At 53.9% G+C, this 20,920-nt stretch overlaps 6 protein-coding genes across 6 annotated transcripts; 3 read left to right on the forward strand and 3 right to left on the reverse strand.

The window, feature by feature from the left end:
- Positions 1-1,089, forward strand: PG997_004968 (FYVE-type zinc finger-containing protein C9B6.03; the record flags this gene model as incomplete). The annotated part of the gene is made up of 2 exons (XM_066809283.1): positions 1-477; positions 652-1,089. The coding sequence occupies 2 exons, from the start codon at positions 1-3 to the stop codon at positions 1,087-1,089; spliced, it is 915 nt and encodes a 304-aa protein (XP_066672901.1).
- Positions 1,090-3,486: 2,397 nt separating this feature from the next.
- Positions 3,487-5,013, reverse strand: PG997_004969 (GNS1/SUR4 family protein; the record flags this gene model as incomplete). The annotated part of the gene is made up of 2 exons (XM_066809284.1): positions 3,487-4,203; positions 4,258-5,013. The coding sequence occupies 2 exons, from the start codon at positions 5,011-5,013 to the stop codon at positions 3,487-3,489; spliced, it is 1,473 nt and encodes a 490-aa protein (XP_066672902.1).
- A 3,559-nt stretch (positions 5,014-8,572) lies between these two features.
- Positions 8,573-11,122, forward strand: PG997_004970 (uncharacterized protein; the record flags this gene model as incomplete). The annotated part of the gene is made up of 5 exons (XM_066809285.1): positions 8,573-8,943; positions 9,010-9,574; positions 9,643-10,110; positions 10,179-10,349; positions 10,430-11,122. 5 exons carry the CDS (start codon positions 8,573-8,575, stop codon positions 11,120-11,122), a joined length of 2,268 nt encoding a protein of 755 aa, XP_066672903.1.
- Positions 11,123-11,972: 850 nt separating this feature from the next.
- On the forward strand, positions 11,973-14,119 carry PG997_004971 (uncharacterized protein; the record flags this gene model as incomplete). The annotated part of the gene is given in 5 exon segments (XM_066809286.1): positions 11,973-12,111; positions 12,201-12,571; positions 12,705-13,718; positions 13,736-13,960; positions 14,000-14,119. 5 exon segments carry the CDS (start codon positions 11,973-11,975, stop codon positions 14,117-14,119), a joined length of 1,869 nt encoding a protein of 622 aa, XP_066672904.1.
- Positions 14,120-17,128: 3,009 nt separating this feature from the next.
- Positions 17,129-17,485, reverse strand: PG997_004972 (uncharacterized protein; the record flags this gene model as incomplete). Its single annotated transcript, XM_066809287.1, has 1 exon — positions 17,129-17,485. The coding sequence occupies one exon, from the start codon at positions 17,483-17,485 to the stop codon at positions 17,129-17,131; it is 357 nt and encodes a 118-aa protein (XP_066672905.1).
- A 1,121-nt stretch (positions 17,486-18,606) lies between these two features.
- Positions 18,607-19,635, reverse strand: PG997_004973 (uncharacterized protein; the record flags this gene model as incomplete). Its single annotated transcript, XM_066809288.1, has 1 exon — positions 18,607-19,635. One exon carries the CDS (start codon positions 19,633-19,635, stop codon positions 18,607-18,609), a length of 1,029 nt encoding a protein of 342 aa, XP_066672906.1.
- Between the last annotated feature and the right edge of the window lie 1,285 nt (positions 19,636-20,920).

Consider the following 20,920-nt stretch of genomic DNA (forward strand, 5'->3'; position numbering starts at 1 on the left):
ATGGCCACCGAATTAATCATGCCCAGGCTGCCGGACCAGCAGCAGCCGTTTGCGCACTTCTACACGCCCCAGTACAACCAGTACAACCCGCAATCGCCCGGGTTTCAGTCGCAGACCCAGACACAAACACAACAAGTCTACACGCAGCCCCAGATCTCTCCACTTAGCACCTCCAACAATGCCTCGCCCACGTCACCCAAGTCATATCACGGCCGACAGGTGCGACCGCTCTACATGCCCGCCGTCCTGCGCCCGACCGAGCGGCAATCGCGCGTCGTCGCCCCCGGCAAGAAGACCGAGGACGACAGCGAGAGCCTGAAGATGAACAACAGCTTCATCAGCTTGGCTGGACTCGGCAATCTGGGAGGAAGGTTCAGCCGACGATCGACGGTCGACAATGGAAAGTTTGTCGACAACGAATGGGATTTCGACTTGTTCCCCAAGCCCACGGCGCTGCCCACAAAGCACCACTGGAAGGTAAGCTTCATTCCACCGCGTGTTGTGTTCACAGCCATGCGAGATCCCTTACACCATGTCTCATCCCGCGAGTCTCCGTACCCCTCTCGTTCTGGGTAGCCCATCCCTTGTTCCACGACCTCAACGCCATCCCAACACCCGTGTCTCGACTAATGCTAACGGTCCAATTTCCAGCCCGACACCGACTCCACGATCTGCGACGAGCCCGCCTGCATGCGCCACTTCAACTACTGGACGCGGAGGCACCACTGCCGCCGCTGCGGCAACATCTTCTGCGACCCGCACTCGGCCTTCGAGGTCCCTCTTGACCAGGACGCCAAGTACAACCCGCGCGGCATCATGAGCCGCGCCTGCAAGCACTGCTACACCGAGTTCAAGTCGTGGCGCAGCCGCACCAACAGCCAGGCCTCGTCCATCTGCAGCGGCAGCAGCGACGGCGGCTCGGCCTACCACATCAACGGTGGCTCCCAGACGACCCCCCTCCAGCCCTGTCGATGCGACCGGCGCGGTGCTTCCCATCCCGGCTGGCGCTACCAAGGCGCGCGTGCAGCACGCCGAGATCGCTGCGAGCGTGCCTCGGGATTGGAACTGGAGCACCTTCTGAGCGGGTGAGCGAGTCTCTGCTCCTCCAACTGGAGAAGTTTGAAGTTGGACAAGCCTCGCGTGCGCGCACGCAACACAACCATGGAATCATGAGCACTGTTCCTTCTTGCGAGAAGACGCCAGCAGCATCTCTTGTTCCATCTCCCACAGGTCTGAAACGACCACCATGGCCCGAAAAGGGCCATGTCCGAAGGACACCCGCACCCAAGAAAGCAGAGAAAGTCGGTACAAGCCGCAGCTTTGGGAGAATGCGGACGAAGAAGTTGATATAGGCACCTGGTGCCTGTGCAATGGGGGTGACACCCCTTGCCTCATGTTTCTGTCCACCTTGATAGCACCTTCGTGCTTTCGGATTGCGAATAGTGGGTAATAGATACCCTCGCTTAGATTGGATCACACTACAATCGGGCAAACCCGTGGGAGGAACACCCACTTAGACCTGCTGTTATTGGGTATGGCTTGCTTTTGATTGTCATTACCGGCTTGACACTTGCCTGTCGCCGAAGGAGTTTGGAAAGACCAGGGTCTACAATTATTTGTTTTTTTGCTATTCGGCCGGGGAGTTTTATGGAGGGGAAAGCGTATTTGCTTTTATGGATTGCTTGCCAGCCCCGATTGGGGCTGGCTAAGGGGTTATTATATCTTGAGAAGTTGGGCTGGGCATCAATGGGGACAGGCCAGAGTGCCCTCCTACATATGGCGTTTTATATCCCAGTGTGCGGTAATCACGTCATGATATCCAGATGGGTCTGCTTTTTACTACAAGACACACAGAGTACAGTCTTTGGAATACCCTCAAGCATGATGGCTATGAGGATGATGAGATGAATTTGATAGAATCTATTGGTTTCTCCCACTGCAAGCAAACACCTTGGTCTTTAACTCATGAATCGTTGTTGTGACATGTACGCATCAAGTTCCATTCTCTTCAAGGTTTCCTCAGCGTCTGCCATGGGGCTTTCGGTGCTGAGGACTATATTACGACATGCTTGGGGTATATATACCCTCCTATTTTGCAATACATATGCCCCCGCAAACTATAAGACTACCCAAGAACTGGCGAGACTATACTACAAAACCCTCCGCGAGTCCAGGAGCGCAGTATCCCTCTTCCAATCGGCCCCGAACCTCGTTGGCGACAATTGTCTCATGCCATCGCTCCCTGTACTCGGATATGGTGCTTACCGATGCGAAGATCTATGCAGCCGGTCGTTCGGATCGACATTGGCTGCATCGGCCAGCGCCGAGATGGTACAAATAATTCTGACCTTGCCGGCGATGTCCCAAGACACTGTTGCCAAAAAGAAAGAAGTCCGCGCTGTCTCTCTCGCTCGCTTTCTTCGGCTAACCACGTTCCGAAGACCTCAATCTCGTGGGCAGAGAAGGTCGATTCATGACATCCCATGACTCCACGCCGCTGAGGGCATGTTCAGAGGCTTTGACTTCCAATCGGCGAATCTCGTCGTGGACCAACCCTGCTGCCATCTGCCGTGATCTCGTCGTCGTTCAGAACAGCGTTCTCTTGTTGCGATTGCCTTACGAGTGAGTTGTTTAACTGCCCCCAACTGGGTAGTAGAGCTACCTACCACCGTGAGTCCTTTAACAGCGGAAGAAACTTAGGCACTATGTGCAACTGGTCCTGGAAAGGGACGGGAAACATTTGAGAAACATTTGATCATGTGCAGTGACAATCCAAAGGAGATCCGAAGGCCCTGGCTGTTGTTTCGTTGGCCGGGCTTCTATCGGTCTGCTTCGACGGCATAGACTGTCTCATAGAAGGATGGTCATTTCACGACCATCCTGTCCTTGGTTGCTTTGATTCGAGCCGGTCGGTGTCGCCACTGCTATACCCCTTAATGGTAAGAGCACTGCTCCCACCGATAAAGACATACTGTAGGGATTGACGTGACGTTTCAAAACGTTTATTCCACAGGATATAACAATATCTACTTGGATGAACCAGCCTATCGTTTATTCATAAGAAGCAATACGAAAAGCAGTGATATGATAATCGAGAGGGTAATGACCGGCAACCACAAAAGAACAAGGCAATTAAGCAATATACATGGTTTTGTCATAACTATATACGTATACGACAGCAAGTTGTATTTCTGAGCACACCCGCCCGCTTTTTCTATACACTGGCATCAATGTGACTGAGAAGCTGCGAAGGTACAGCTGTGTAAAAATGCGTATTCCATTACGCGTATCCGTAAAAAGATTCCAGTAAACTCCCCTTCCGACCCCTATCCGCTCCAAGCAATGCAAATACAGATGCGATGAATAAAACAACGCTACGTGGAAATCAGCAAGTTGCCCCTTGTATATCAGCCCATGATTGGCTGCCCTGGACCAAAGTCCTGATTCCATCTTCGACTAAAACAAGAACATCTCATCGTTTTATGTTCAGTTTCTCTTGCTCGACCTGGTGTTGCGAGTTCGCAGGGCCTGAGCATAGCTCTTCTCGCCAGCCCCCTCGTTCTCATCATCGACGACGGCTGAATCACCGCCCTGGTTGTATATCTCTCTCTCGACTCCCTTGGCAGCCTCCCAGCCAGCCTTCTCGGCGTTCATCATAGCGTTGCTTAGACGGCGGTCAGCACCTTCTAGCTTCTTCTGCTTGTGAACGCGTTCCGCTTCAGCGTTGCTACGCTTGATATAGCTGGCAATGAAGAAAGAGACGAAGAGGTATGTAAGAGGCGCAAGGTATAGGACGTTCAGCCAGATAGCAAAGGTTGACCCAGAGCTGGTGACACAGGGAACCGTCTGGTACTGTGTCTGGTATACAAGGCCATGTCCGGAGCCGGCCCCGGCAGATGCCGCGTTCGAAGAGACTATGACATTGGCATTAGCAGCCTCGGCAGCTCCGAATACCATGTTCTTGATGGAGCTAAGGACACTGCCGGCACTAGCAGCGTCTGTGGCCGCCGCCGCTACACTCGAGGCCACCACAGCGGCAGGCTTGGGTACAGCAACCTTGACAGGAACGGTGTAGTAGACGAAAGAGTGCACCATGGCGTATGACGCGCCCACAAGGAATTGGGTGATTTGCAATGTCGTCAATGTGCGCTTGATGGCTGTGGGCACGCGGATGTTGAATGCCGTGACAGTGTAGTAGGTGTACTGGTGGCACGTTAGCAAGGCAGTCCGAATATGGAGCGTACAAGAGAGACTCACCATCATGGCATGAATGCCGGAGTTGACAAAGACGAACATCCAGATGGGCACGGACATGAACCGGATGCCGGCCCACATGCACATCATAGCTCCGGCGTGATGGTAGGTTTGCAGGGTGGAACTCAGCTTGCCCTTGGCCAGGATGATGAAGGTGTCGAGAACCTCGTAGAACTTGCTCAGGTAGAAGATCCAGCCGTAGAATGCCAGGCCTTCATTCCAGAGACGGCCGGCATCGATCCGGCTCGGGGTTCCCTCGCTCGTGAGATAACCATTGCCAAACGTCTCCCACTTGCCTTGCGGCCCGTTGAAGGCGACGCCGTTTCCAAAGCCACCAGGTCCGTGGAACTTGCAGAAGCTGTCGACGGTACCGGCAAGGCCATTGGGACCCATGGGGCTCTCAATGGAGGCGCGGAGCGCCGTCAACATACCCCAGAAGGTCCACGCCGAGTAGACAGCCAAGAAGACATTGTGCAGTACGACGAAGAGGCGGAAAGGCGCAGTCTTGCTGATGGCCCAGGGCTTCTTGCCAGTTGAGAGGTTGTACTTGTTCAGCAACTTGGCAGTGACTGCGTACAAGGTGGCAATGGTGATGGGGACACGGAAGTCGAGGGCTCCCTGGTACCAGGAATCCGGAATGGTGAATGGGTAGTCGAAGTGCGGCGGCGGTATGGGCAGCGGCTCGTTTGCTGGGAGGGGGAAGAACTTGAAGAGGGAGCTCGAAGGCGAGTCCAGGAAGACTGTAGGTTGTGACGACATGTTGGGCAGTGTTTACAACCTCTCAGCCATGCAATTGGTTTTGGTAAGTGGTCTCACGACTTGATGTGAGAAGAGTTGAAGGTCAAGCAAGGCACCAAGCTCAAAGTTGGAAGCGTGGACAACTCGGTTGAGCAACGTTGTTGATATGGTCAATGGCAAAAGGTGGAAGGGCACCTAATCAGTAATATGGACGAAGTTCTCCGGAAGAGGAGTGACGAGAGAGGGAGAAAAAAAAGACAAAGATGTCCAAAAGTCTTGTGCGAGACAAGCAGTGTAAGTGTGTAAGCGACGTCCCAACACAGGATATTTTACCTGTTTTCTACGGGCAGGCAGGTAAGGAAGATGCAGTACTTAAGGACTAACAAGAGGCAGGTGGATATCTCTTGCTGGCAGCTACCCACTCGCACACTGAGATCCAGGCGTCTTTTTTATGGGTGCCGGGGTAGGTTAGGATGAGAATAGCCTAGGTAACCTTCTCGAAGTACAGCAAAAGCCCATTTGATGTCCATGCCGACTAATACTTCAGCTTGTGTAGGGGCTTGCAGGGGGCGGACAGGCTTGGTGAGCCCGGAGGCTGGCTCCTGGAGGGTTGAGACACTGCAAGAAACATCCTCAATGAACGGTGAGGAAGCGTGGGAAGGTACATGTCACTGGCGAAGGGTCTGCCGCTTACAGGCAGCAGATCCCTCAACAAGGCGTGCAGGCGTGCTGTGTGCGGGTGTGCGTGCGAGCTCTTGACCTCCGGGCGAAAGTGGCACGGTGCAGTATCAGCTACTGCCCGCCCCAGAATTGCAGGGGAGGCAGTATATCGCACAGCATAATGATGTATTTTTTTTTGTTGGTGCCGGCTGATGCAACTCCAAAAAACTGTTTCAATTGTGTAAAGAGAAAAAGGATCCGCCGGGCAAACCGTACTACGAACAGAAGCCTCGGTCTGTTCTGTTACCAAGCGCAAGCGACAAAGCCTGTGCCGTCTGCGGTCCAATCAGTTTTCATGCCAGAGGGTCCGGGAACCGGCCTGGCGCTGTGGGAAGAAAGAGTGGGCGTTGACGTCGGGCCCTCGGAACCACTGGGAATTGATGTAATGAACTCAATTGATGTGGCCTGACGACGGTTTCGACAATGATACCTCCTGTTACCTGTTTGGATATCAATCGGTTCTGGTCATGCAATGAATGCGTGGGCTGCCCAATTCAGCACATCTGCTATCCACTCACTCGCTCTCTTGAGTAAATCTCATCGTGACACACCCACGGCACATGGCTTTTTTTTTTTTTTTTTTGATTCGCACAGAATTGGCGAATGTCGGCTACTGGCTACGACCCCACGATACATCTTGGCGATTCACCTGTTTTGGCGAATCTTGGTCCCTGAAAAAGAAACTTAGCGAGTGCGGGGCAGGCAGCGCGGGTGTTTGTAGAGGGGCAGACTTTTTTTTGTTGGGAAAGGGAGCACGCATCTCGCCTTCCGCTAAGCCGCCCACGCATGGTTGATGGTTACAGCGGCATGGATGGTGGCACAAGAGCGGAAAGGCAACCAGGAGAAAGAGCCGTCCAGGTCAGTCTGAATATATGTCATGTATCCGTCGCCTCGGTTTGGTTGGATTCGGAGCAGGTCGGCCGCTGCAGAAACTTTTCTGGTTATCATATCATGCCACTTCCTACCGCCAACGAAAGTTGAGCCCCGGAGCACAAACCGAAGGCGCGAACGAAGGACAATCTTCTTGCCGGAGAGCCAAAGCTCTCCCCTCCTCCGTACCCCACAGGCCAATGCAGGTAGGGCTGATGACAGCCTGGTGCCAGGGCCTCATCGTACCTTCTTCGTATGTTAGAATGCCGAAATCTATTCATCGACAGTGCACACCACCCGATATTAAGCTTCATACTCCATAATATCTAATCGCAATCTGCATGCATCTTGGGGAATCAGATTCTACATGTAATTGCCTGCTAACTGACTCCTGACTTACACCTTCTGAGCTTGGCGAAGAGATCGCATCACATCGGGCATTGTGAGGTGCCGCAGCCGTATCGTAGTGTTGTTGGTCTTGGCTCTGAGCTCTTCCCAACAAACCGGGCCTGCTTTCCTGAAGAGGAACGCAGGGTCCTAGCCTCCCCCAGCGAGAAGCCCACTTTGAGCCATCACATGCTGGCGACCCATGTCTACTGAACTTTCACATGCGAACTGTACGCTGCTGACCATTGCTGGTTCGAGATAACATGTAGACGAGCCTCCCGTCGCTCTTAGATTCCAAAGACACAATATACAGTACCTGCGGTGTCTGTACCTGAGTGCCCCGAGACTCAAGTATGATGCGACTATATTCATAGGCCTGATGTAAGACTTACGGCCTAAGAACAGTGCTTAGTTGGCTTGCCAAAGTTTGGTTTTTTTATGCGGGCATTTCACTGAAGAACGTGAGATAGGTATTTTGTTCAGTGGAGGACGCGGAAGGTCCGACCCGCTATCAGGAGCTATCAACGACAGGGGTCAAAGGCAGACCACATGTTTTTATTTGAGCCTCAATCTTGCGGACCGACTGAGCTTTCACAAAATGGCTTCTTATCCATTGAGTGGATGGGATTGATGTCATTCGCACTCTGAGGGTGTGGTCTCTCGCCAGCCTGTGCCCAGAACGCAGCACAACATTACAAATCTGGCAGGCAAGGCCACGCAACATGAAGTTATGCGCCAGGACAGTGTCCGATGCGGCGGCCTCATGTAGGGAACCTGGAAGCTTCATGTCGCGGACTCAGTCCCCTTTCCATAGGGACGGTTCATGGTGGCTTCGTGGGCAAACCATATAGCCGTGAGACCACCCGCGATTTCCGCCATGGCCCTTGGGGGTTTCCCCAAAACTCACTTTGCGAAACAAACGGACTGGCTCGTCGCTAACAAGACCGTCAAGACGATGGATTAGATGGCATCTCGTTTGAGCTGATCTCTCATACGTCCTCTATCGCCGATCTGTCGCAGTGTCCGATAGATCGCAAACTTCCTCTCCAGATCGAGATGATATCAGGCATGTAGTTGTGGTGATACGACGTCAAAAGCCATCAAATGCAAGTTATGGTTTTCTTGGGAGTTAGACGAACAGTGTGGCTGGTAGCCCTTCGCAGCATCCAACAAAGCCTAAAGGGCGATGATCAATCGGATCAACAACAAGATCAGAGAAACCGACAGCTTGGCGGCAAGGCGGGCGTGGGATGTTGTTCCAGGCGGCGGCAGCGCCCACGCCACGCGAGGGCACGGGCGGTGGTTCTATGTAACCCTACCTAACGCCTTAGTCCCCTCGCTTCTGCTAAGTCAGCCAAACAAAAACAAACCATCGCGAGGCCCCGTGAACGTTAACGTTTCTGATTGGATTCAGGGTCCTGTCATCTGAAATCCGCGTATTGACGACCGGTTCGGCTCCGCTTTTTCGCTGCCCGCGCCATTACGATTCCCTACTTTGTTGGCGCTAGCCCCTGACCCTCTGTATACATCACATAAACCATTACTGCTCCAGTTTTTCCTGCTGTTCTTTGTTCAAGCTGTGATAGGAGTCTAGGTAGACATGATGGCGGCCCCTGAGCCCTCCGCGCCCATACCGGTTCCGAAGCCCACCCCTATCTCAGGAGAAGAGCTATTCACGGAGTCCCAATGGTCCACATTATTGGCGCTCGTCGATGCGGCGGTTCCTTCTATTGTCGTGGCGTCGTCGTCCGGCGGGAGTGGTAAGCATATCGAGATCTCCGAGCAACAGTATAGAGACGCCTACGAGCATGTCCGGATATCCATGGCAACTCCGCCCTCGTCGGACGAGTTCGAAGAGTACCTCCGGACCCGGCTCTGTAACAACCCGCACTTTGTACAAAACGTAAAGAGGACCTTCCAGACGGTACCTGCAGTACACAGAAAGCGCCTCGCCGGCGCCTTGGACCTTCTAGAGTAAGCCTATGAGTATATGCATGTGTCAAATGGGAGTTAGTAAGCTTATCATATGCAAAATTTCAGGACACGGCTTGGGAGTCTGATAAGTACGGGGTACTTGACGCCGTTTAGCGAGCTCTCGCTTGCCCGGCAGCAAGCCGTCATCCAGGCGTGGATCACCTCCTGGTCCCCGCTCTGGCCCACGCTCGCCCGCATCATCCTGAGCCTGGCGCAGAAGTCGTTCAGCCAAGCAGACCCCCTTTACCAGAGGCTGATTGGGTACACGGACTACCCCCACGACTACAAGGCCGGCCCGGGTTTCGAGTTTGATTTTCTACAGTTCGAGGAGGCTCCCGAAGAGGGGCCGAAAACCATCGACACGGATGTCGTGATCGTGGGATCCGGCTGCGGCGGTGCGGTGTGCGCCAAAGTCTTCGCGGAGGCGGGGCACCGCGTCCTCGTGGTGGATAAGGGATATCATTTCCCACCGTCGCAGCTGCCGATGGACCAGGAAAGCGGGTGCAGGCACCTCTTCGAGAGCCACGGCGTGCTGAGCAGCGAGGACAGCAGCACCAACATCCTGGCGGGCAGCTGCTGGGGCGGCGGCGGCACGGTCAACTGGAGCGTCAGCCTGGAGCCCGAGGAGTTTGTCCGCCGGGAGTGGGCCGACCAGGGCCTCCCTTCTTCGCCCCCGCCGCGGAAGGCGGCGGGTTCCAGGAGAGCCTGGACCGCGTGCGGGAGTTCATGGGCGTCGGCGACGCCAACATCCGGCACAACCACGCGGCGCGGGTCCTGCTGGACGGGGCGCGGACGCTGGGCTGGAGCGCGCGGCCGACGCCCCTGAATACGGGCGGCGAGGACCACTACTGCGGGCACTGCAACCTCGGGTGCGCGTCGGCGGGGAAGAAGGGGCCGGTGGTGAGCTGGTTGCCGGCGGCGGCGAGGGCCGGCGCGCGGTTCATCGAGGGCTTCCACGCTTCCGAGATCCTGTTCGATGGGCCGCCGGGCTCCACCAAGAAAGCCCTTGGGTTGGCGGGCACGTGGACTGCGAGGGGCAAGGATGGCAGTGTGGCTGAACCCAAGCGGAGTCGACTGCAGAGGGATGTTCGGATCAATGCGAAGAGGGTTATCGTGGCGGCTGGTTCGTTGCAAAGCCCGTTATTGCTTCTACGAAGCGGTCTTCAGGTAAGATCATATACCCCCTTGCCGAACGAGTCACGTTTGTGTGGAGTAACTGACAACTTTGGCTACAGAATCCGCACATTGGGAGGAACTTACATATACACCCTTGCAACCAAGTCTTTGGGCGCTTTGACAAAGACATCAAGCCATGGGAAGGAGGCACCATTACAGCTGTGTGTGACGAATACAAGAACCTAGACGGCAACGGTCACGGAGTGAACCTAGAAACTACGAGCATGGTTGTAAGTATCCGTTCCTCTTCTTCTTCCGCCCCCTATCTGCAAATGCAATATACATACTAATGATACACACGAATCGCCAGCCATATGTAGCCCTAGCCAACCTCCCCTGGTACAGCGGCCTCGACTTCAAGCTGAACGCACTGCAGCTCCGCAGCGCGAACTGCTTCATCAGTCTGACCCGCGACCGGGACTCGGGCCGCGTCTACGCCGACCCGGACTCAGGCAGGCCGCGGGTCGAGTACATCCCCTCAGACTTCGACCGCGCCCACGCCATGGTCGGCGTCGTGGCGCTGGCCAAGCTCTGCTACGTCCAGGGCGCGCGCGAGATCTGGGCCAACCTGCCCGGGGTGAAGCCCTACGTGCGCAGCCGCAGCGGTTCCCCAACAATAATAGCGCCAGTCTCAAACGACAAAGAGGACGACGAGGAAGAAGCACCGCGCAGCAGCACGGACAATAACAACACCCCCGTCCTCCCCGACGACAACCCGGACTTCGCGGCCTGGCTCGCGTCGCTCGAAAAGGCCGGCAACAAGCCCCCGCGCGCGCCCTGGGGCTCGGCGCACCAGATGGGCACGTGCCGCATGAGCTCCCACGAGGACGCGGGCGTCGTGGATGCGCGCGGCCGGGTCTGGGGTACCGAGGGCCTGCTCGTGGCGGACTCCAGCGTGTTTCCGAGCGCGAGCGGCGTCAACCCCATGATTACGGTCATGGCCATTGCGGACCATATTGCCAGGAACCTGGCGGCAGATGAAGACCTTTCATCTGATCGCTGATCTCTGATCTCTGATTTAGGTATGTATTGTTGTGGGTTGTGGTTGTTGGCAGCCTCGGGGAGAAAAGAAGAAGTGGCTTACGGCCATAGGATAGGCTACAGGGTAACCTACAGGGTAACCTCTTGACCTTAGATTCGCTCAAGATGGACAACGACGAGACCAATGGGAACAGGCCACGTACCGGCGTGCTTTCCGCCAGGGGGAAGACGGTGGTGGCTGGTGTCTGATAGAAGATGTCGATGGTATGATGAATGATATCCCCTTGATAGTGAGAAACACTACTTTCTTACAAAAGAATGTTTCCCGTCAATGATCGACAAACTGTTCGGTATGATTAAGCTATGAATTTATTCGAATACACATTCAAGAACATTGTTCTCATGAGACCAATTTACCCTGGATGTACGACGTAACCTGGTGAGAGCAGCACTTTCATCATCAGGGGGATATGTGGTGATATCCTCACCATATGTTGGGTTCCCTGCCACTTGTATCTGGTTACAAGTAAAAGATCCTGCCACATCCAGTCACTGGTCCTTAGGCATTGCTAGGTCACGGCCTGTTTACTGCCCTTATCGAATCCAACTGTACGGCACCTCCACCCGATTGTTCTCCTGCCCCCCTCCAAAGCTATTATCGGTACTCCCGATAAGGAAGTCCTGGATGATTCGAGCTTCAGCACGGTCCCTTCCTTTTTTGAAGCTGTAGGCTTAAGTGAATAAATAAATGAAAAAAATTCTTGCAGCAGCATCTGTTACAAAATCACTGGAACATCCACATCCACTTGTCGGATACTGAACACCAAAACTGACGTTGACTAAACGAGGACTCAACGTTTGAGGTTTCAGCAATGGTGACTGGTGACCTGTTGGTAGTACGCTGTCACCGGCGTTACTACGTTACGTTTTACAATGCTGACACTAGCCTCTGTTATCCTATCGGCTCCAAAGTCGTCAGATCCGTCCCGACCGATCCAGATGAGTATCACGGTATGTTCAAGAAGCCAAACCTCCTTCCTTACACGACGAATGAGTAGCGCAATCGAGACCATATCATTGCTAACTGGAACGAACTGCAGAATGGCTGAAACGTGAGCGGGCAGGCTTTGCGGCCATGGAAGCCAACCTGGAAGTCAAGGTCTATGAGCAGGATGATGAACATTTCATCCCCGATCACTCAGATCTTAAGAAACTCCAACAGATCCCTTCCGAGCTGCCGCTGCTGAGCCGCTACCAGGCCGACAATGTGTACATCATGGACCTGGACCGCGAGGTCCTGACCATCAACTATGGCATCCACTGGAAACTGGCAAACATACCCCGCCAGGACAACCTGTGGGCTCGCGCCGGCGTGGCCAGCGTTTTCATGAATAAGCCCACCATCTCTCTCGACCTCTGCCCAGAAGAGCACATGGCCTCGCTAGCCTTGGAGCTTCCCGTGTATAATCCGGTAAGTGACTTTCAGTTTTCTCCTTTCATGTGTCAGTGTCTCATGGGGGTTGTGTTGACCGTCTATTCGAGAAGTTGCCTGTCACTCCCCGTTCATCCCAAGAAGAGTATCACTGACACTGATGAGTTGACAGGTGATCGGATACGAGACCCGCATCGTAAGACCTCGGACGGCCATCCATGGGGCGCGCAAGGCATTCCACACGCACGTCCTGGCCACGCTGCTGGTCGAATACAAGGACCAAATTGTTGCGTTTGGCCGGGAATGGAGCCCGGACTCGTTTCCCTTCCGCGAGCTGACATTCGCCATCCTTTCGATCGCGCGCGGTGACGTCCAATTCTATTTTAACCCTCCCCAGCAGTGTTCTTGTGCGTATTGTACCGCGCGGGACTGTGACTGGGACCATTCCTTGGACGAAGAGGAAGACGAAGATGAGCACATATCGGACATCGAGGACTCATCGGACAATGACTACTCACCGAACAATGACGAATCATCGGACAACGAGGACCTACCAGACGATGCCCCGGGAGATGACTCCCAAGATGATGAGAACCCATCGGACAACGAGTGTTCATCGGCCATGGACTACTCATCGAACAACGAGTCCCCATCAGACCATGAGGACCGATCGCGACCCGGGGATCCTAACTGGGAACAAATCTCGTTTAATTTCGGCTCCATGTATCACCGTCCCGGCCAGGCCCCTGGAGCATCACCCTTGATGACCAGATACTGGCTCGGAGACGTGCTCATCAACCTGACCCTGGTGGTCGACGGCAATGCCCTCACCAATGCTGTTGCCTATGGAACCGGCCTGGGACGCACGCATTTCCAGCTCGTCATCATGTCGCTTTTCGACGTCACCCTCGCAGAAGTGTCCACCACGGATGGACAGGTCTTTGTTAGAGCCACCGAGAACCTCAGCCTCTCCCCGCTCCGTCCCCAGTACTGCATGAGCACCCATCCGCGGGAGCGGCCGGAGCTGAAGCCCGGCATGTCGGCGAAGCAAGAGAGCGGCGAGACCATCATGCGGGCCAACTGCACGGGGACCAACCGCAGAATGCGCACCTACTTCCCCGGCCTCGCGGCGCTGATCAACTTCTTCGACGCGGCCGAGGACCGCCGTCTGGCGTGTCGCTCGACCGTCAACCTCCCCCGGAGCTGTGGGACATGGTCCTCGACTATGTCGACTACGACACGTTCAGGGCCTGCAAGGATGTGTCCCAAGCCCTTCGCGCCAGCTGCCTCCGCAAGTTCCGACTGGACGAGAACACCCGGCTCGTGGCGGGACCCTTCGTCAGACGGTGGGATCATCACCACCTGGATCGCATGCTCTCGTTCAACATCGAAAACATGCAGACGGGAGAAGTCCGCCCCGTCAAGAGGGTTCCGAAAGACTGTCCCCAGCACCGAGAATACGGCTAGGCGCCGCTTATTGGTGGTGGTGATCGATCCGTGGTCGCGATGGACGTATCGATCGATTTTGCATCATTGCAGGCGCCCTGCGAAATGCGTGCCGAGGACGACAGTGACGGCGACAACTAGACATGGCGATGGCGCGCTTCATGTCACTTTTCGCAGTAGCATCCGCGGAAGTCTCCATTGATACCGGCGAGACCGTTGTCAAAGTCAGTGAAAGCCTCAACCTCACTGTCCACTCCGTCTGGAGTATTATTGTACGAGTACACACACCCGAAAGAACGACCAGACCCTAAAAGCCCGGCATGGCGACTCGATCAGAGCGCACACAGCGAGCTTTTACACACACTTGAGCTGTACGGATCTGAAGTCTGGGCTTACCGGACCGCAGGGAGGACTCCGTCGCTGAGCACTGCGACTTGCCCTGACGAGAGCTGTACATTGTTGCCTGGTCAAACCTCTGGTTTTTTTCCTCTTCGTTTTTCCCCTTTTCGTTTTTTCCCTAAAGAATCATGTCTGACGAATGGAGTGGCGTACCTGCGTCAAACTTCGACCGCGGTCTGTGGGTTACTTCTTCTTGTCAAGCTTGTGTCTTGGGGGGGGTTTTGGCAAGAGACGCAACATCGTTCCTGCCCTGCCATGACACACGGCCTTTTGACTAGTTCATTCCGTTTCGGCCCGTCTCTGGATAGAGATGACCTCAAGGTCTGGGGTAATTGTTTCGGACTAGGCATGAAGTACAGTAGGTAGTTTGACCGAATAGTAATAATAATGATAATAAAGCACCGAGTAAATGTAGCAATGATTGGGCATGCACATGAGACGAACATACCGAGTAGCCCTGCAAGCCGAGTATAAGCGCGCCCTCGTGTAAGGAGAAACAAAAGAGGGATCTGTCTACAAGCATAGGTATTCTTCTGATGGTTTGCCGGGCCGAAGAGGTGGCGTGTGTTGGCGGCTTACGTCCATGACCTCTGATTAAACTTCGAGGCCATGTGAGGCTTGGGTCAAACACTGGCAGGCATGTACCGATACACTCGGTATTGTCACTGCAGAGAGTGAAAGCCGTTGACTGACAGGGCAGAACTGATTTGACAGCCTGGGCTACTGCCGAACGATTTGTTTGACTTTGCAGCCGTTGAAGACAGGACATCAGGTAAACCTTGGCAACGGCCAATAGGCAACCGGCAAAGCGAGGCGGTGTAGTTCCATGGGGAGTCTCGAGGCCAATGCCACTGCCACCCACCGCAAAGCAAATGCATGGCCTTGACGAGGCTGCTTGAGACCTGAAGGTAGCAGCTAGTGTTCGCCCACCTACGGCGTGTTAGTGGTAGCTCTTGCATGGAGCAAGCGTTGGATATGTATGTATGTCTTGTTTCATTAGGTAGAAAGAAAGTAAAGCAAAGAGAAGGCGAGGCTTCGGTTGCGGCGTCAGCCGACGAACTGAACGGGGGCACCGACTTCCTTTCGAAGCGCGGTGAATACAGCACTGGAATTTACAGTGCAGCAAAGGGTGGTATCAGGCAGGCAGACATTGGAGGTTATGTTATGTTGGAGACGCACGACGATGACATGAAAGTCGGCGGAGTAGTAATTAGGTAGTAACATGAAGGTAGTATTTGATCGGCCATTGCCGTTTACACTTTACTTGCACTTGCCCCCTATCTCTAAATCCAGCCTTACGGCCTACCCCGGAATTGACTAACAAGATTGATTTCCGCCCCCCTTCCCGTATCCCGGCCAGTAGGAATCGAATCTGCTGGGGTCGGGTGGTTACGCGGATTATTGCAGCAGTTGGAGAGATGGATGTGTGTGTGTGTCTGTGTGGGATACCACCACCACCAACCTGCTGCTACATGTCTATATGCAGTAAGATCTTACGTGCATATGGTAGTATCCATTTCCATTACATCATGTATATTGGGCAGTCGGTAATTTTCGAGCCGAGCAGAAGCAGGGAAAAATTGACGCGCCAACAAACGGCGCAGCAGCGTCTCTCGGCAGGTAGGCATGAGGTGGCCCAGCTCGCATCATATGCATGCCATGCAACTACCTAACCAACAGGCTGCGGCAATCTCGAAACAGCCGCGCGAGAGAAAGAGAAGAGAAAGAGAGAACCAGGCAGCCATCGGCATGCATTCTGCCTTGACCCCCCTAACCCCTTCGCTGAAGAAAAAGCACTTACCCGCATACTGACCCGAGAAAACCAACCACATTTCCTCCCCTCCCACATAAAGGTAGTGCGAGTGGCTCGGGTATCGCAGCCTCCGCGTGCGGTCTCCCGGACTGATGCTGCGAGCGACGGCCAGCGGCATTGCATGAACCATGCAGTAAGACGACCACGGTGTGCAACGTCTTCCGGAGAGAGGAAAAAGATAGCATCTACAGTTCAGTATGGGTTATAAGTGCAGATCAGCTAGGACTCTTGGAAGTTTGATTAGTATACCAGGTAGATACTCGGGGTGATGGTTTGCGCTAATGCCTTTTCTGTTTGTTGGAGTAGTACACAGGAGAGTGACCGTCATCTTCACATGCATCAGTAGTAATTCAGCACACAGAATAAGAAAGTGTCACATAGGGTACCATATAATAAATGAAGGAGACCAGGGGGCGAGGAGAGACCTTCTAGAAACGATCTCCGAAAAATCAAGAAAAAGAAAAGAACCTAGATTAAACATGTCCAGGGGGGCAAGGGGGTCCGTGAGGGTGTTGGGTTTAGGCGCAGAATACCGCCGAAAGAAGTACCGGCTTGCATATGTGTAGTCGTACTCGTACGCCCGTTGCAATGGTGCGCACTTAATTTTCTGTTGGTCCTTGGGGACGGGGGTGAAAAGGAATATAGCGATACGTTGTACAGCGTCGTTGATTGAGAGGGCACTAGATGTTCATGTTAGAGAGTCCTAGATCAGACGTAAAATCTACCTAGGACAGAATCCTACTCGTTACACATTCGGTGACACGTCAATGGAAAGGGGGCAAAAAACAAGCGATGAACTTGAAATATGTTCAAATTAAGTACTAAACAACAACAAAGAGCAGAGTAAGGTGTGTTGCGCTTTCGTCGCCTCCTGGGCGTGCGTCAACCGAAACACCTAGACCAGCATCCCATGCCAAATGAATTGACTCTCCGGCAAATCACTGCTCTGCAGCATCGCCGGGTGGCTTCCCGTTCTCGGCCCCGAACGACCGGTGTGGTTCGCTCGAGGGGGCGAGTCTGGATGTAGTGGGATGAGCTACAATTTCTCGCCTTCGTTCCTGGCCCTCCCCAACATTGGCGCCGTGAGGCGCGTCAAAGTCTTCTTTTCTATAGCTGAAACCATCCACCCCCGAGACGTCGCATGAGGCACTACTCCGACCTGGCAGAGTAGGCTCATACTGGCGAACAATCTCGGCGCGGCGTTTACTCTGCTCTCGGACAGCGGTGTCGCTTCCGGGAAACAGGCCAGGGGAGGGCCAGCAAGATGCAACAATGACGGTTGAAGGGCCATGCATCTTTTTCTTTTCTTCTCTTGCCCAGCAGAAAGATTGTACAATGATGCCCAGCTCTATATCCAAATGAAAACCCAACACTGCATCAAACCCCTTTCGCAACCCAGATTCGAACCGAGCTAGCGGCTATCGTCATGGGAGCAGTAGTCCTGGTTGATTGACAGCCAGTGCCTACCTCGGACTTCCATTATCGCGGATAATAGAAGACCGAGGCTACGATTCATGTGGAATCGACCGTAAATGTGCGGGTGTTGCGTAGTTGGAGCCTGTCCCGCAACCCCCGAATCCAGTATCGCTTCGATCGTCCTTTCCGAACAGGAGTGCCAACGTCAAGTTGGCCAGATCTCATTCATTGCGAAAGTCGTCATTAAGCTCGTAGGTATTCGTCATTAGGTCGTTCATGCAGTCGTAAGTCAAAGAAACCAAGGCCGGGGAAACAAGAATGTTTCGTTTGAAGCGAGTGTATCGACCAAGCGTTGTCGTCTCGTATCGGATCATATCGAGTCGTCGGTCTGGGGTATCACGAAAGAAAGCCGCTTCATACCGTATGCCAAACAAATAGAAAATGTGATGGGAATCCAAAAAACAAATCCGGAAATCTCTGTCCCGGTCTCTGCCGGGCTTAGGTGGGTGCATTGCTGCTGTACCTCTTATTTTTGATGAGATGGAAGAAGAAAATCCTGTCTTCTAGATCGAAACCCTGCCATGCTTGTAAATGCAATCAAGAAAACCCGCCCGGACCCAGCCATGATGAGGTTGAGAAAATAGCTTCTGCTGACCGAGCTGGCGGTTGTTGTTGATTTGAGAGTTCCCCCGAAAACAGACGCTCGCTCGCTATAAATTTGTGGTATAAACAAATGAAAAAGATAAAATCAAAAAAAGAAAAGGAAAAAAAAGCACGAGTGTTGTTGATGTTAACGATAATGATGCCGATGATGCGGTCGAAAATTGTCGCGCCTGATTTGATGCAAAAAACGCCGATATGGATATGCCTTGGAAAGATGCGATGAATGAGATGCGCCGCGAATGCCGTGCCCCAATCGGGGGATATAGAAGTACACAACGATCTTCTTTTACGAAGTCGTGACAATGGGAGAGCGTTGCCCCTCGGCTGAGGTTGGTTGTCACATTGTCGTGGTGTATTCCTGATAACGATCCCAGTTGAAGCCACCATAGCCAATGTTGACGCCGCATTGCGGTGCCAGCATGCTAGGAAGCGGCAGGGCCGGGATGGGGGCCGTCACCATGGGTGAGCTGTAGAAGAACCCGGCGGTGGTGAAGGGCTGGCTGTAGTTCGGTGTCGGCGGCGATGGGATTTGGATCTCATTCATGGACATGTTGGCCCATATCGGGGTATTGCTGGAATCAGCGGACGTCGATGTGCAACTTGGGCTGGACGGCAGTACCCTCCAGGCATCGACCGGAGCGGCTGGCGAAGGCGTGTTCTGAGCCCACATGTTGGCTCCGGCCGGCGAGCTGGGAAGTAGCGGAGGTTGCCGGACGACATCGACGATTCTTGGCGGAGGTGGCAGCAGCGACTTCATCAATCCGTTGATGTTGTTCTTGACCTCTTCGCTCTTTCCGCATAGCAGTTCACCTGCGCCCTCCTCTTCAAGGCCCTCGAGGGCAGAAACATGGGTCCGGAAGACGAACTTGTTGATGGCCTGGATAAAGTCCTCATGCAACTTCTTGGCTTGCTGCTCCTTCTCGGACCAGTCGTAGGTGCCTGCTTTGGCATTGACGATGTGGATGTCCTTGTGATACTCGATCAAGGCCTCTATCGAGTCCGGCGTTAGCTTGAAGGCGACCTCGTTGCGCAGGACCATATCCACATGGACGATGTAGGCTTCGATGTGCAGGAGCTGGTAGTTGAAGAGAGCCTCGACCAGGGGGTTCGAGTCCTGGCGCAGATCGGCGTCCGGGCCCTTGGGGAGCATCATGGAGGTCAAAGTCCAGATGGCGTTTGGCGAGGATAGAGTTTCTGTCAAACACCTTTGATGTTGCGGCACGCTGTTGAGGGGGCGCTTGACCCTGTTGATGCGCTTGAGTGTCTGTGTTAACCACGGCTCAACTTTGGAGCCCAGGACGACGTTGACCGAGGAGGCTCGAGGCGCAAAGGCAGCGGCCGACGCCGGTAGTAACTGCGGAGGCATGGCAAAGTATGTGGGCGTGGGTGTTATATATATAAACTGTTGGTTACAGAGGAGCCAGGCGGGTGAGAGGGAGGAAGAGTGAACACAGGGAACAAAAGCCAGAAGCGATGGGAAGCGGGCGCTTGCAGGTGATGACTTGACGAGGGTATGATATGGGAAAGAGGAATAGTTGATAAAAAACGGATGACGGAGCTAGGCGGTCCCAAGACACGGGAATCAGCTTGCACACCTAAGCCGCATATAAGAAGAAGAGAATGCCGGACGAAGTAGTCGTGAGGAAGAAGGAGGAGGGTGAGAAATGGTGATGAGTGTGCGAAGGTGGGGTGTTATAGCAACTCCTCACCTCATCATCCTCCCGCTCCGACCCGGGCATACATATATCATGGCAGCAGTACGTACCCGGGCAGGATACAAGCCTGGTAGTATGGATGCATGTACTTAGCCATCCGTCCTCTCCATTCCATGCATGGGACGCATGGCATGGTACTGCGAGCGAGGGAGTCACGCTCGTTTCTCTGATTCTCCAGCCTCTGTGCAGTAGTCGGTTGCTAGAGTGCCCACTATCGTGCATGAGTATGCAGGCTGGATCAGCAGGCATCAGATTTTACCAAGGTGCCATTCACCATTGTGGGCGGAAAATGCAGCGCAGCGAGCAGAAGCAGCGCCCATCCATCCCGGCCAAGGGCGGGCAAATAGAGTAGGGCCAGCGGCCAGTGTGGGCTGTAGCTGGATAAGTCGTATTGGGACTGGGCTGGACTGGATGGACTCTGACCGGGGGTAGGAATAAGATGGATGGCGGGTGGGCTGTGTTGCGACTTGCATACTCTCTCTCTCTCTTTCAAGGCCAAGTAAGTAGGTAGGTACGTACACAGGACACACACACACTCACACTCGCACTCACACACACATACGCGCATACACGCACTCACACGCACGCACACATCGCCCACCTTGCATCGCATCCATCCCAGCCCAGAGATGGGTACAGACTGGATGGATGGATGGCTTACGTATTACACATAACTTGTGATAGAAGCAGGGCAAGGGAAATGCTTGACTGGCGGAAGTAGGCAAATGGGAACCGTTGTCCTCATCGAACAAGTTTCTGGACCGACTTAGCTGAAAGCTGCATGAGTTGTGGCCAGTGCAGCGCCACCATCCAAGCAACCAGCCAGCAGCCGGCCTTTGCAAAGCCGTACCGGTACTTCCTTCCCTCTGGAGCTAGCAGTACGTACTTTTTTCTCTCTCTTTCCTCATGTTCCTAGTGGGCATGGTGAGCTAATCT

This window comes from Apiospora hydei, assembly GCF_038363865.1.
Source record: "Apiospora hydei strain CBS 114990 chromosome Unknown utg000004l_segment0_segment0, whole genome shotgun sequence".
In the NCBI taxonomy this organism is placed as follows: domain Eukaryota; kingdom Fungi; phylum Ascomycota; class Sordariomycetes; order Amphisphaeriales; family Apiosporaceae; genus Apiospora; species Apiospora hydei.